Source organism: Phyllostomus hastatus, unplaced genomic scaffold (genome assembly GCF_019186645.2).
Source record: "Phyllostomus hastatus isolate PE091 unplaced genomic scaffold, TTU_PhHast_1.1 phas_contig_283, whole genome shotgun sequence".
Lineage (NCBI taxonomy): Eukaryota > Metazoa > Chordata > Mammalia > Chiroptera > Phyllostomidae > Phyllostomus > Phyllostomus hastatus.
The window spans coordinates 4,486,075-4,498,681 of NW_025333833.1; the positions used below are offsets into that span (position 1 = coordinate 4,486,075).

Here is a 12,607-nt window from a genome sequence, read left to right on the forward strand (position 1 = left end):
GGCTTGGCTTCAGGTGTCTCAGTGTTCTGGAAGGGTTCCCACCGTGCCTCGTTCATGGCAGGGGTTTATGTGACCAACAGCAGATGTACACACTTAATAAGCTATGAGGTAATTATGTCCCACATTTGAAACAGAGGTACTCGGGGCAGGGTGGGGGGGGCCTTGTGTTCTGTCCTCACATACTGATTCTTACACAGCGTGCTCTTTCTTTGTTGTTTGTGCTGTGTGCGTGTGCCACACCACCCACACTAGCTACGTTGTAGGCTTCTGATGACGGGAACCGCACCTCGTTTCCGTTTCCGTCTTCCATGGGGCGCCTTGCAGATAGTTAGCGCCCTCGCCCCTTTGACTCATGTGAAGTAGAAACGTCACACGTGGGTCTGTTTTACGGGACTGCAGACCTGTGACCAGGACTACGTCCGAAGACCTGAACTTGCTTGCAAGTCCTTATCGGATTTCCCATGAACACATTTTTAAATAAGTGTTTTGGGATGCTTTCAGTTCAGTCATCATTGCATACGTAAGAATTATGAGAAAGGGTGTTTTCTAATGAGGCAGCTTATTTTTTTCTGATGTTTCTTATGAGGTAACTTCAAGGATCTAAGTGCATCATTAACAACATCTTTGTATGGGGCCAGTCACTACAAAAAGAGTATTCTTTAGATGGGAAGTGAAGGTAACTTAGTATTTGTTCTAACACTCGTATTTGAGGCTGCTGTAAAATACACCCATTTTCCTTCGACGAATTTGTAAGCGGTGGGTCCTGCATACATGTCACTTAGCAATGAAAACTCTGCTGGTGGAAAGTGTCTTTCATGGCGTAGCTCGTAAGCTTCTGGGAGGAACTGCGTCTCAAGGCATCTTGGGTCTAAAAGAACCTAAGAAGCAGCCTGTCTGTTCCCTGACGTCTTGTCTGTGTCCTTCTGTCTCTCTCTCTCGCTCTTGCTCTCTCTCTGCCTCTCTCTCTCTCTCTCTCTCTATCTCTCTCTCTCTCCCTCTCTCTCTCTCTCTCATTTATAGCTCAGAAGCTCAGGTGCATTTAGGTCATGCTCTGCCCCAGGTAGCTCAAGGAGCCACCGAGAATCTCTGTGTCTTCTCCTCTATATTCAGCCCCTCTTCTCCTGTGTGATTTTAAGGGGACCTTCACAGAATTCAAGGGTCCCCAATAGTTTGCATCTGCCACATTTTGGAATTATCCAAACTATGGGTCAGTGATTTCTTTTAAAACCTTTTCCCTTAAAAAACAAACAAACCTCTAAACGCAATTATGGTACTTGGAAGAGGCGACCCTGCCGGGAAGAAGGCACAGTCGCTTTATATTACATTATGTGTGAGCAGCTTTTCCCGTTTCTTCCCGGAAGCGAGGGGAGCCCGCGGCGCCTGGGGGAGAGACACCGTGGGAAAGCTCCCAGTGCCGGGCGGGCTGGTGCCTTGGACGCCTCCCCGTTCAGGGTTGGGTGGGCAGCCAGAGGGCAGTGTGGGCGCATCAGACCCCTGGTCTCACACACACACACACACACACGCACGCACACACTCTGGGCCGTGTTCACAGCCTCCCCACAAAACCCGGAGGATGCAGGTTTGGACGGTGTGCAGAAATGGTTGGAGAGAGACGGCGTTCACAGGGGTGCAGGGGCTCAAGCCTTTTACTAAAAATGCAACAAATAAAAACGGAGGAAAGACGAAATAAGCTAAAACCCTAAAAGGAGCACATTGAAAAGCAAGAATACATAAAAAGTATCTTTAGTAATCAAATACCATGTGGCCTTCCACCCCTCCGCCCCCCCCCCCCTCACTTCAGTGTAGAATACGGGTTTTCGGGAGCAGAAACTGCTTCCGTGCCTGGGGAGGTTCTGAAAGGCTGCTGCTCCAGCAGCTGCTGTCGGTGCCGTGTTGATTCCCGATGCGCCACGGAACCGTACTATCCAGTCACTCGAAACGGTTGATTCATAACTTTGCCTCTTTCTCTAGTTTAGACTCTTGCATCGATCTCCAAGACAGCTTTCCTAAACCGTGAAACAGCCATTGAGAGGGTTCAGTGTTGCTTGTCTTCCCAGAGTAACCTGAATGAGCTGCGTTGGCTTATTATATCGATAGACGATTCCTCAGGCCTTCGCCGAAAGCGAGCCTCCGCCCTTTGGAGAGCTGGAGCAGCGAAGCGCCGGAACCTGTGGGCGCCGAGGGTGCACGGCCGGGTCCTCGTCTCCGGCTCTGGGCCCCTGTGCGCCACCTTACCATGGCGTCGGCCTCCTTGGGCTTGTCACTCAACAGATGTGGGTGGACCCCAAGTACGTCCTATGCCCCATAGTTTCTGGGTGCCGGGGACACAGCCGCGGACAAAACAGGCAAAACCTCTGCTCGCTGGGAGCTCACCTTCTGGGGGAGGGAGACAGACCGTAAACACACACACACACACACACACACACACACAGTCAGCTGTATGAAAGTGCCACAGAGAACACTGGAATGGCGCAGAGGGGACGGCAGAGCTGGAAGAAGGGAGGGGAGTGATTGTGAGTGGCACAGTCATGGCAGGTCTCACTGAAAAGGTGGGCTTGAACAAGGCATTGAAGGAGGTGGTGTGAGGAGTGTGCATGCCAGGCCGAGGGAGCCGCTGGCATACAGGCTGCTGTGGGCTGGAAGTGTGCTGGGTGGGCTCAGACCCCCCCAAAAAAGGGAGAAAGGAGTTCAGCGTGGCTGGACCTCTCCCGTGAATGACGTGGAGTGTAGTGGAGGGCGGGGTCCGTTGAGGAGGGCCTTGTGGGCCACTGAAGGACCTGGACCTTTACCGTGGGGCGCATGGTGTTGCAGGGCGGCATAGAGCTTTGGGCAGGAGAGTGGCCGGACCCCCTGTTAAGCATCCCTCTGGCTTCCGTGTTGAGAACAGGCATTCGGTGTGAAAGCGGAGGCCAGAGACTCAGCGATTCCAGAGCGAAGCGAGAGGTTGCGGCAGTGTGGACCAAGGTGGCAACAACGGGAGTGGTGGAAAGATGGTGGATGTTGAGCACATTTTAAGGAGGAGCATCAGCAGCATTTGCTGATGGCCAGTATGGAGCATGAGAGAAAGAGGAACCAATCATTTGGGCTTAAGCACTTGGACACGCGGGATTAAGAAGGGGAAGACCGGGGGTGGAGTCTGGATGTAGCGTGTTCAGTGTGAGCGCCCATTGGGACACCCAGGTGGAGACATGGAGTGGTCAGAGACGTGCATGAGTCTGGAGTCGGGAGGTAGGTCCAAGCAGGCATTGTCCCAGGAGAGGTGTCGGAATAGCGTGGAATTCGAGGCAAGGGGACGGGACAGTGTCGCAGAGCGTTGGGGGTCCGGAGGCAGACCATGGCAGACTACCCGGGACCGCCACGCATTTGCTGAGTCACTTTGGGAAATCCATTTAGCTTCTCTGAGACTCAGGCTCTCTGTCTGTAAAATGAAAAGATAGCGGTAACCACTTCACAGAGTTAAAATTAATTAGAATCAGTAATATCTGTAAAGCACCTGGAACATGGCATCTGCTTAACAGCTGCTAACTGTTCATTTTCAGCACAACTATTCTGTACACCTGCAGACGCCCCTGAATACTGGCGTTGGCCCATGTTGTCACCAATGCAGCAATGTGGTCTTTCTCCCCGTGGTGTTAACTGTGTCTTTGGTTCCTGACTGTTCACTGGGTCTAGGAGTTCCACCGAGTTGGTTTTGCTTCCAGAACCAAACTGACCTGGATTTATTTATTTATTTGGAGAGATTTTTTAAAAAAAGATTTTATTTATTTTTAGAAAGTGGGGAGGGGAGGGAGAAAGAGAGGGAGAGAAACATCCATGTGTGGTTGCCTCTCACACGCCCCCTACTGGGACCTGGCCCACAACCCAGGCACGTGCCCTGACTGGGAATCGAACCTGCGACTCTTTGGTTCACAGGCTGGCACTCCATCTGCTGAGCCACACCAGCCAGGGCTGCCTTGGGGTTTTGACGGGAGCTCTGCCTCAGCTGTTGATACATTTTCCAGGCCTGTGTGTGTGTCAGTGTCTGTTACTTGTTTGGGAAAAGCCTTACTGGTGTCTTCAGTGCTGCTCTCCTTTGCTTTCCTCAGTGCTCAGCAGAGGAGCAGTCAGGTTCACAAGAAAAACACGATTGGAAACCAGGTAGGACTCGCTCCAAGAATCAGTACGTGCATGCGCCCAAGAGTTTCTGCTTGACTGCCTATTTTTTTTTAATGCAAATTAACCGTGTGCAAATTTTGTTGGAAATGCAGCTTTCCGTTTTGCTTTGTTTTGGCTTTGAAAGTTTTTAGAGCAAATCGTATTTTTTTTTTCTTTTGCTCTATGATGCAGTTAACCTGATTGATTTATTTTCAGTAACTTTTCTGCTATTTGCTCTGCTTTTCCAAGCTGACTCCTTGTGTCCTACTTTGCTTGCTTACACTGCCAGCCAATTTGATTTAGCCTCAGAGCTGGGAGTCAGTGCAAGGGTAAAGTACGGCGAGTAGCTGCACGAGCTCCCCGGCGCTGCTGACTAGTTCACACGTTCGCACAGCTTGGTAACAGTGAAGGGCTCCCCGGGAGGGCGGCTCTGGCATTCCGTTGCTGCCGCACCAAATTCCCGTTGGTTAACGAAGACGTTAATTCCTCAGAAGAGCTGACCTTTTGAGCTTCTGCGTTTTGGGCTGACCCCGCTGTCTCTGACTAATAGTGCTCTCCAGAGATCGCATTAACTCCGACAGTCTGCTGTTGCGTTTACGTCTGATGTGATAATGAATATTTGCATTGTTATTTCTTTTCGAGTCAAAACAATGATGACTTTTTTGTTCTTTTCAATTCAGAGGTACAATTATTGAACAAATTGAAACCTCTGCTCTAGATCTTTTTTTTTCCATTGTTTTGAAAGGAGAAGAGGTAATAACAGACTTGATTTTAAAAACTTTTTTTTTCTGAACTAAAGCATATAATTCTTTGCTATTTCAGGGAACCAATCTTCCGCCTTCAAGGCAAATTGTACGAGCTAAGTTCTGTAAGCTTTACTGTTGCTTTTCATCCAGCTTCCCACGGCACAGTTTGTCTTTTAACTGATTAACTCAACTAGCGCTTGCTACTAATTTTTTAAAAATGTAGGTTGTCTTGTCCGTAACACCTTATCATTGAAGTAAAAATCCTCCTAAGAGGGTTCATCCCTTCACTGCTAATAACTTGCTGTGATGGAAAGGTATGAACTAGTAAACTCTAAAACGCTGTAGTAATAAACCCGTAACATCGTGGGTGCTTTGATATTTCTCTAACTTTAATGGGCCTTAAAATAATTAAAACCATTAATGATCTCCGTCTCTGTCCTTTTATGCTGTGTTGTTACATGGTGTATGCTTTTGTATGATACTGTTTCCAATACATGTCGATGATGCTTCTGAAAGGTGGGTGAATATTGAACAGCTGACTTGTTGTATTTGTCGATGAGCCTTCCCAAGTCCAACGATGTGTATTTGTTTTTAAAGGAATAAAACAAACACAAAATTACGTCGATTGCAGTTTTACATGGCTTTACGGTTGAATCTGTTCGAAACAGGTACCCTATGTTCATTTCATGGAAGTGTAAAGGTACCGTGACATGACTGGCATTGCCACTCCTTTTGGAATGATTACACTCTCACTCCCACGTGGATGAAGCAGTCTTCAAGTCCTCCTCCCAGCCGTGCCCGAGTGGGGGGTGAGGTTGGAGCAGGGCCACGTATCTGCCCCCTGTCGTTTTGGACGAAACAGACTTGGGAGGTAGACATCCTTTAGTTTGGTTTCTGATCTGCCACTCAGTAGCCATACAGCCTGGGGCCAACGGAGCCTGAACTGGCTCAGCTGTGTCGCAGGAAGAGTAGGAAACGTCTCTGCAGGGCGGTGGCGAGGATCTGGTAGAATGTCCACCGTGAGGTTTGCCGCTGGGTGCTGGCTGCGCACACGGGCGTGCCCTGGGAAGAGCAGACACCTTGCTCCCAGCTCCCAGCTCCCAGCAGGTAGGTGCTGCTGCTGGAGACTTTTGGGAGAAAGCACGTCAAGTATAAGAAAATAATAAAAGTTATGAAACGAGAAAAATGAAACACTTTGGAAAATCAGAAGCTCTGACAAATTACTCAGAAGATCGCAATGTCCAAATTAAGGCTGGGCGTGATGTGAAGCAGTGGTCCCCACCCTTTTCCCACAGGCCCAGGGGACGGGGGACAGGAGGCAGAGCTCGGGCCATGGTGGGAGCAAAGAAGCTTCACTGGCTCCCTGGCCGCTCACCTCCGGCTGTGCGGCCGGTTCCTCCCGGGCCACGGACAAGCACCAGTCCGCCGCCCTAGTGGCTGGGGACCCTTCATGTAAAGGATTTGCCCGTAAAACTTGCCTTGTGGTCAGAAGCATCTCTAGCTCGAGGAAGTGTATCTTTATTGGAAAAGCAATAATATAAGGGCACAAACGCATACTTTAAATCAGATCTGAAGGAAAACTCTGAACCAGTTTTCAATTATATTACTTCCAAATGCTCACATCATGCTAATGTGTTTTTGTGACTTTACTTTTGCTGAGTACTTCAAAGCCCACACATATGAAAGTTTTATAACTCCAAAGATAATAGAATTGGGTGAGTGTTTTAATAGGATACAGATACTTTATCCAAACCCCTTGGGTCTTGTTGTGCCTTGAAGGGCAGAATGTTTTGGATTTTAGAAAAACACCGCATTGCATACACTGCACAGTACCCGACATTGCTGTGGGGTCAGAGGCAGCACCCTGTAATTAAACACATTATTTTTCTGCAGTGAAACAAGTGAATAGTTACACCAGATCGAGTCAATGAAAGATATAAATACTTTCATGGCGAGTCAGGTTTTGCTGCCAGATTTATTTAAAACAAAAACTTTTAATTTGCAAGTGATGGATTATGAACCCAGATGTCTTATTTTTCTAGAATCAAATACAACAATTAAGTGCACTAGAGTATAGTTGAAGGAGTCCTTTCTTGTTTTGTTTTGTTTTTCCTTTGTAGCAGAAATGAGCCATGATGACTTGAAACCATTTTCTGTATGAATCTGAGTATCTGATGTTGGTTTGGTTTGCATTAAAGCAGCTTTGCCGGTCAGGAGGCCCAGAGCCAGGGAGCCCCGGGGCCCCGCCTGCTGGCAGATGCCGGCTTTCATGGTCGGTGGCCTGAGAATCCTACAGGATCCCAGCAAGCGGCCCATCCACCCTAACACCCTTGTAAGGCCCCTGGCTGTAAGAGATTGCCGTGCAGGGTCTGTACTGAAGTATGTTAGAAGGATTTAAGGAGGGTGAAACTCTTTGAAGTCTAAATTCCATTTGCTGTTATCTGCCTAGAAATTTCCTTAGAAGTTTTACGAGTTGATGTCGGCAAATGCACGGAGATGTTGTGGGCACACAGTCAGCCTCAGGTTGGGCTGATGGGGAATTTAAAGTGAAGCGTAGACTCCAGTCATCTCCTCACTCATCACACGTGTGCCAACTCTGTGGCAGGGGTGTGTGCGAATGAGCAGACCCCAGCTCTGGCCTCAGGGAGCTCCCGGCCCAGCGGGCGTGCCGGAAGGAAGCAGATTGAAGGCTGCCTCTGTTTCCCAGGCCGGTTCCTCCTGCTCCCGCAGCTCACACTGAAATGCCATCCCCATGAGGGGCTGGCCCTGAGCGTTCACACCTGAAGTCGCCACCCCCCGTCCTGCCCCAATGTCTTGCTATTTAGCTTATTTGCTATTTTTCATCTTACTTACTTCTCTGGGACCTGAGCTCCACTCAAGATACTTGTACGGTGTTGACAGCAGCAGAATATCGCTGTAAAGGTTTAGGCTTGATCCTGTGAACGTTTTAGAAAGCTTATTCTGCCTCTAGTGTGGGGAGAGATGGGACGTCGGGACAAGGCCAGAAAAAGGAGACTGGACAGGAGGTGAGGGTGGGCTGGGCCAGGCTGTCTCCGCTGGGCCCGCGGAGAAGCTGGTGAGCTGGGAGATTAAGGAGGAAGAGTGCGAAGGACTTGTCACGAGCTGCTGCATGTTGGGCAGACGTCGGGGGCCATGAGCAGCGCTGTCCTGGCGTCTGAGCTAGGTGCCGGTGAGACGGCGGTGCGCTTCACGGGAAAGGGAACGTCGTGAAAAATCCCGGCTTGGCCTCAGCTGGGGGTTTGTTGAATCCGAGTTGCGGTGGGGGATCGGAGTAAACATGACCGGTGGGAAGTCGTGTACAAGTGTCTAGGGTTCCCAAGAGACAGAAGCGAGTCCAAAGGGGGCAGGGAGCCCGGAAGGGTTTCCAGTAGAGGAGGGAGGCCGTCTGATGTGTGTGTTACAAAGACCTGTGCATCAGCCCTATGAGTAAAACTACAGATATGGAAATGGGGACTTTTGAAGTGATTCAGGTAGGAAGATCCAAATGTTCATGGCAGGAGTTTATTGATTTGGGAGCGTTAAATCACCCTCCCGGGCTACGGCTCAGGGGCCCACCGTCGGGAGTGCGGATGAAGGAGGAGCAAGTTTCAGGGACAACGGGAGAAAAAGGTGGTGACCTCAGTTTCGGATATATTTTTTGTGCCCAGTGGTGACATCGGTAGAGTCTGAAGTTCAAGACTTGTCTAGCCTGGAGATGGGCATTTCACAGTTGTCATTCGTACACTTGGTTGCTGAAGCCACGGGAGTGGATGAGATCCCTTCCAGAGGAAGAGGGCATAGGAGGAAGTCTGGGATCCAGAGGATGATGGAGGTGGAAGAGTTCAGAAAGACGAGAAGCTGCAAAGGAGTCTGGGAAGCGATGGGAGAGGCAGGAAAACATGGCGAGTAGTAGAGTGAATGCCAAGGGAGGAGCGAGAACATTTCAAGGAGGGAACGGTCCGATAGTATTAGGTGTTTCCGGGAGCTCAGGAAACAGGTGGGAAGTGCTCCCAGAGGCGCGCTGGTGGAAGGTCCCGTGCAGCGCTGGGGACTGAGCTTACATCAGTCCCCTTGGTCTCGAGGATTGTTCTTCTTCTCTACAGCTGGAAGGCAGCAGACCAAGAAATTGGTGTCCTGAGCTGGCTATCAATGGAAATTTGTATCAGTCTCCAGGGAAGGAGCCTGTAAGGTCAAGAGAGCAGATGAGTTGAAATTTTGAAGAGAGACAGGTTGAAGTAAGTAAAGGATTGTGTAATCTGCCGTGAATGGTTTTGTTCGATGTATGAGTGAGGATGGTTCGGCCAGGTAACAAACAGCCCCAGAATTTCCATTGCCTACTCTAACATCGGTTTAACTCCACCTGCCCTGACCCTCCAGGGAAGGTCATCGAGCTGGGGCAGCCCTGGCGCACGTGGTCAGGCAGGGGCTCTGGGATTCCTTCATTCTTCCGGCAGGTGGGGGAGAGGGGGAAGCATGAGTGAGGGAGGTCGTCAGGGACCAGCCCAGCAGTGACACCCCACGTTCCTGTCCATCCCAACGATGTCACTCAGTCGTTCGGCCCCACCTAACTGAAGGGAACGGGACTGTAACCTGAGCTCACGCCCAGGCACGAGAAAATACAAAAGGTGGTGTTGACCGAAAGTGGAAAGGAAGTGGGCAAGTCAGGACACGGACACGGGGGACAGGGGGACGGGTGTTCACTGAAATTAGAGGAGTACATAGTGGGATTAAGGCAAAGAGGGGGCAGGGTTGGCGGTGTCGGAGGCAAGGGTGTGACACCCACCTGAGCGTCAGAGACGCTCCTGGGATGAGAGGGAGCAGCCAGTGCAGGAGGGGCAGCAAGTGGTAGCTGCGGGCGTTCACGGAACATTGTTGGTCTTCAGGGAAACGGGGATGGAATTTCTGGACTTGAATACGTCAAGGGCTGGGCTGTCCCCAGACCGGGAGGACTGACGTGCCATTTCCATGACGGGTCCTCCGCTTCTTCATCTGTGAGACCCGGGGGAGGGAGGCCCAGCCGCCGCGCTCCCGGGCCCAGACTGCGTCTGGCCGCATTCGCACAGCCGGGAGGCTTTTTCCGCAGCTGGGGGCGGAGCAGGCGCTTGCCCGGGCGTCCGGGTGCCTCCTGGTCCCGGGCTGTTTGTCTACTTGTTTCCCATCCATGTGCTTGCTGCTGCTCTGACTGTAGAGTGTGTGACACTTGCAACGTGAAACTTGGCTCTCCCAAACCTATGATCCTCAGACAACCTTCTCGAATTGTAGACTTCAACCAGAAAAGATCTTTTTTTTTTTTTAATCAAAACAGGGTTTCTTTCCTCCCTACCTTCTGAAAGCTAGTGTTAGTAGACCCAAGTCTCTTTTTCTCAGACTGCCTACACGTTTCAAAGCTCATCAGTGCTTGCCCTGGCCGGGTGGCTCCGCTGGCTGGAGCATCGTCCTGTGACCGAGGGATTGTGGGTACCGTCTCCGTTCCGGGCGTGTCTGGGAGGCAGCCCATTGATGTTCCTCTCTCACATTGACGTTTCTCTCTCTCTCTTCCGCTCAGCCCTCCTCTCTCTCTACAAACAATGGAGACACGTCCTCGGGTGGGGATAAAGAAAGTGCTTGCTCTCACGACTGTTGCTGTTATGTATTTATATCAGTCTCCTAGTCATTAAGAAGGACAATAAAATAATTGCTTTTATTTCCTTAATGGGGCCATTTTCCACCCTGGAAGTGGGAAGGCGGCTACAAAGCGACCATGAAATACGCGTGTCCAGTTCGTGGGGGAATTTGGAGGACAGCTTTCTGAACGCAGAGCAAGAAAAAGGCCCCACCCCACTATTCTGATAAGTAGTTTAACACACATTTATTTTAAAGTAGGTGTTACGCATCTTTAGAGCTAGCCAGCTGTCCCCCACCAAGTCCTTCTAACTGCAAGTGCGTTAAGAACATTACTCACAGGAAGAACTGGATACATTTTTGCTTCACATCTCTCTCGGTCTTTGAGGTAGCCAGTTTTACCAAAAACCCTATCATGGCGAGTCACAGCACTTAAATCCATTTGCTGTGATTTTTATGTATTACTTTTTTTTTTTTCTTAATCGAAAGCTGTCAGACCCTGAACAGAACCGACTTGGCTGGCTGTGTACAAATTAATCGGAATATTTTAGTCGGCTGGGGCTGCGGTACCAGAACCCCACAGGCTGGGCGACCGAGCAACCGACAGTTATTTCCCGTCGTTCCGGACGCTGCAGGTCTGAGATGGGGAGGCCGGCGTGGCTGGGTCATGAGTGGGGGCCCTTTTCTTAAACACGTCCTCCTACGACCTTCCCTGGTGTGGGGAGAGAGACGGACAGAGACACCAGGAGAGGGGCCATGTCTCCTCCTCCTTTTATAATCCCATCAGGAGTCTCCACTCTCGTGGCCCCGTCTGACCTTGACTGCCTCCCCGAGGCCCCGCCTCTCACTGCCACCTCACTGGGAGGTCGGGGTTCAACACACAAATTTCGGGGGAACCAGCGTTCAGTCCACTGTACTGATTGACAATCAAAAGCTGCAGTAGCTGGTGGAACGGGTTCCCTTTTCACCCCTTCCTTCCACAAAAACATCTCCGCAGGGGCCAAGTGATAGGTTCTAAAACACAACAATCTTTGTTTTCCTAAAACAGGCAGAGAATGGGGTCCACGAAAGCCACCCCTCAGTGAAGGGTATGGCCTGCTCATTTGTTCTGCATCTTCTAAATCCAGACTTCTGTTTGCAACAGCATGCTCTTACACATTCTTTTCTTCCAGAGGATACGCAGATGTGTTTCCTGTATTCTTGCGTTTCTTAGTTGAGCGTTCGGGGCTTAAAATCAAGGAGGCGGGAAGTCCTATCCAGTCAAAGTGGCCCTGACAAACCCCTTCCACAGGCGGCGTCCAGCCCCACGCACCTGCCATGGCCGCTCCTGGGTGGGAGGAACCCGGTCGCCTCATCGGGGGTGAGGAGCGAGGGCCCCGGGCCACTCGGGGTTCCTCCCACGGCCCCTCCCCCACTGCCCCTCTGTCCCCCCCTCTGTCCCTTTTGTCTCCACCTGACTCTCTTTTTGACGAAGCGTGACGTGTTTGGTTCCCAGGAAGTTTCCCTGGAATTTTTGTGACGCCAAACATTCTTACTTTTTTCCGCTCTTGTTTTATTAACCACGATCATTTTAGACCAGAATGTTCCCCAGAATTAACAGATAAGCTGCGTCTTCATGTCTTCCCGTCCATGACTGTGTTCCACGTTTGTGGACTGTGGGATTCTGTATCCTTTTCTGGGTCCTGGGTGAGCACCTCTCCCTGTCTCAGCGTCCGCCCTTTTGTCTCCAGCCCACGCCTCAGAGCAGAGGTTTTTACCCGGTTCCTGTGCGGACACCTCGGTGGTGAGGGGCACAACAGGGGCTGCTGCCCCTGCCAACCCGGGAAGTTGCTGGCATGCACCCGTGTGTGCACGCGTGTGCACACACACACGCACACTCACCCCACCCCTTACCGCTCCCGAGTCCAGGCCCCGGAAGGCCAGTGGTCAGCACCCGGGTGCCTCGCTCTGGTCTCTGCAGCTTCAAGGGCAGAGGTTAACTTCTGGCCAGGACGGGTGGATCTCCGTCTCACCTGTGCACGTGTGCATGTGGGCGCCCTTTCCGTTGGACAGTGGGCTGCAGGCATAAGGTTTGTCCTCATTCCTGGTGAGGTTATTCACGCGCGGGGCCCATGGTGGGTCGGCCC

The 12,607-nt window shown here is 51.0% G+C and overlaps 1 protein-coding gene across 6 annotated transcripts in view; it reads left to right on the plus strand.

The window, feature by feature from the left end:
• Positions 1-12,607, plus strand: part of DNM3 (dynamin 3) — a 369,444-nt gene that overhangs the window by 136,931 nt on the left and 219,906 nt on the right. For 3 of the 6 annotated variants that reach the window (XM_045838502.1, XM_045838503.1, XM_045838505.1), the window contains exons 13-14: positions 4,086-4,137; positions 4,957-4,986. In XM_045838502.1, coding sequence (XP_045694458.1) covers positions 4,086-4,137; positions 4,957-4,986 — 82 coding nt within the window. The remainder of the gene's footprint in view (positions 1-4,085; positions 4,138-4,956; positions 4,987-12,607) is intronic. The other 3 variants (XM_045838504.1, XM_045838507.1, XM_045838508.1) reach the window with 1 other exon arrangement.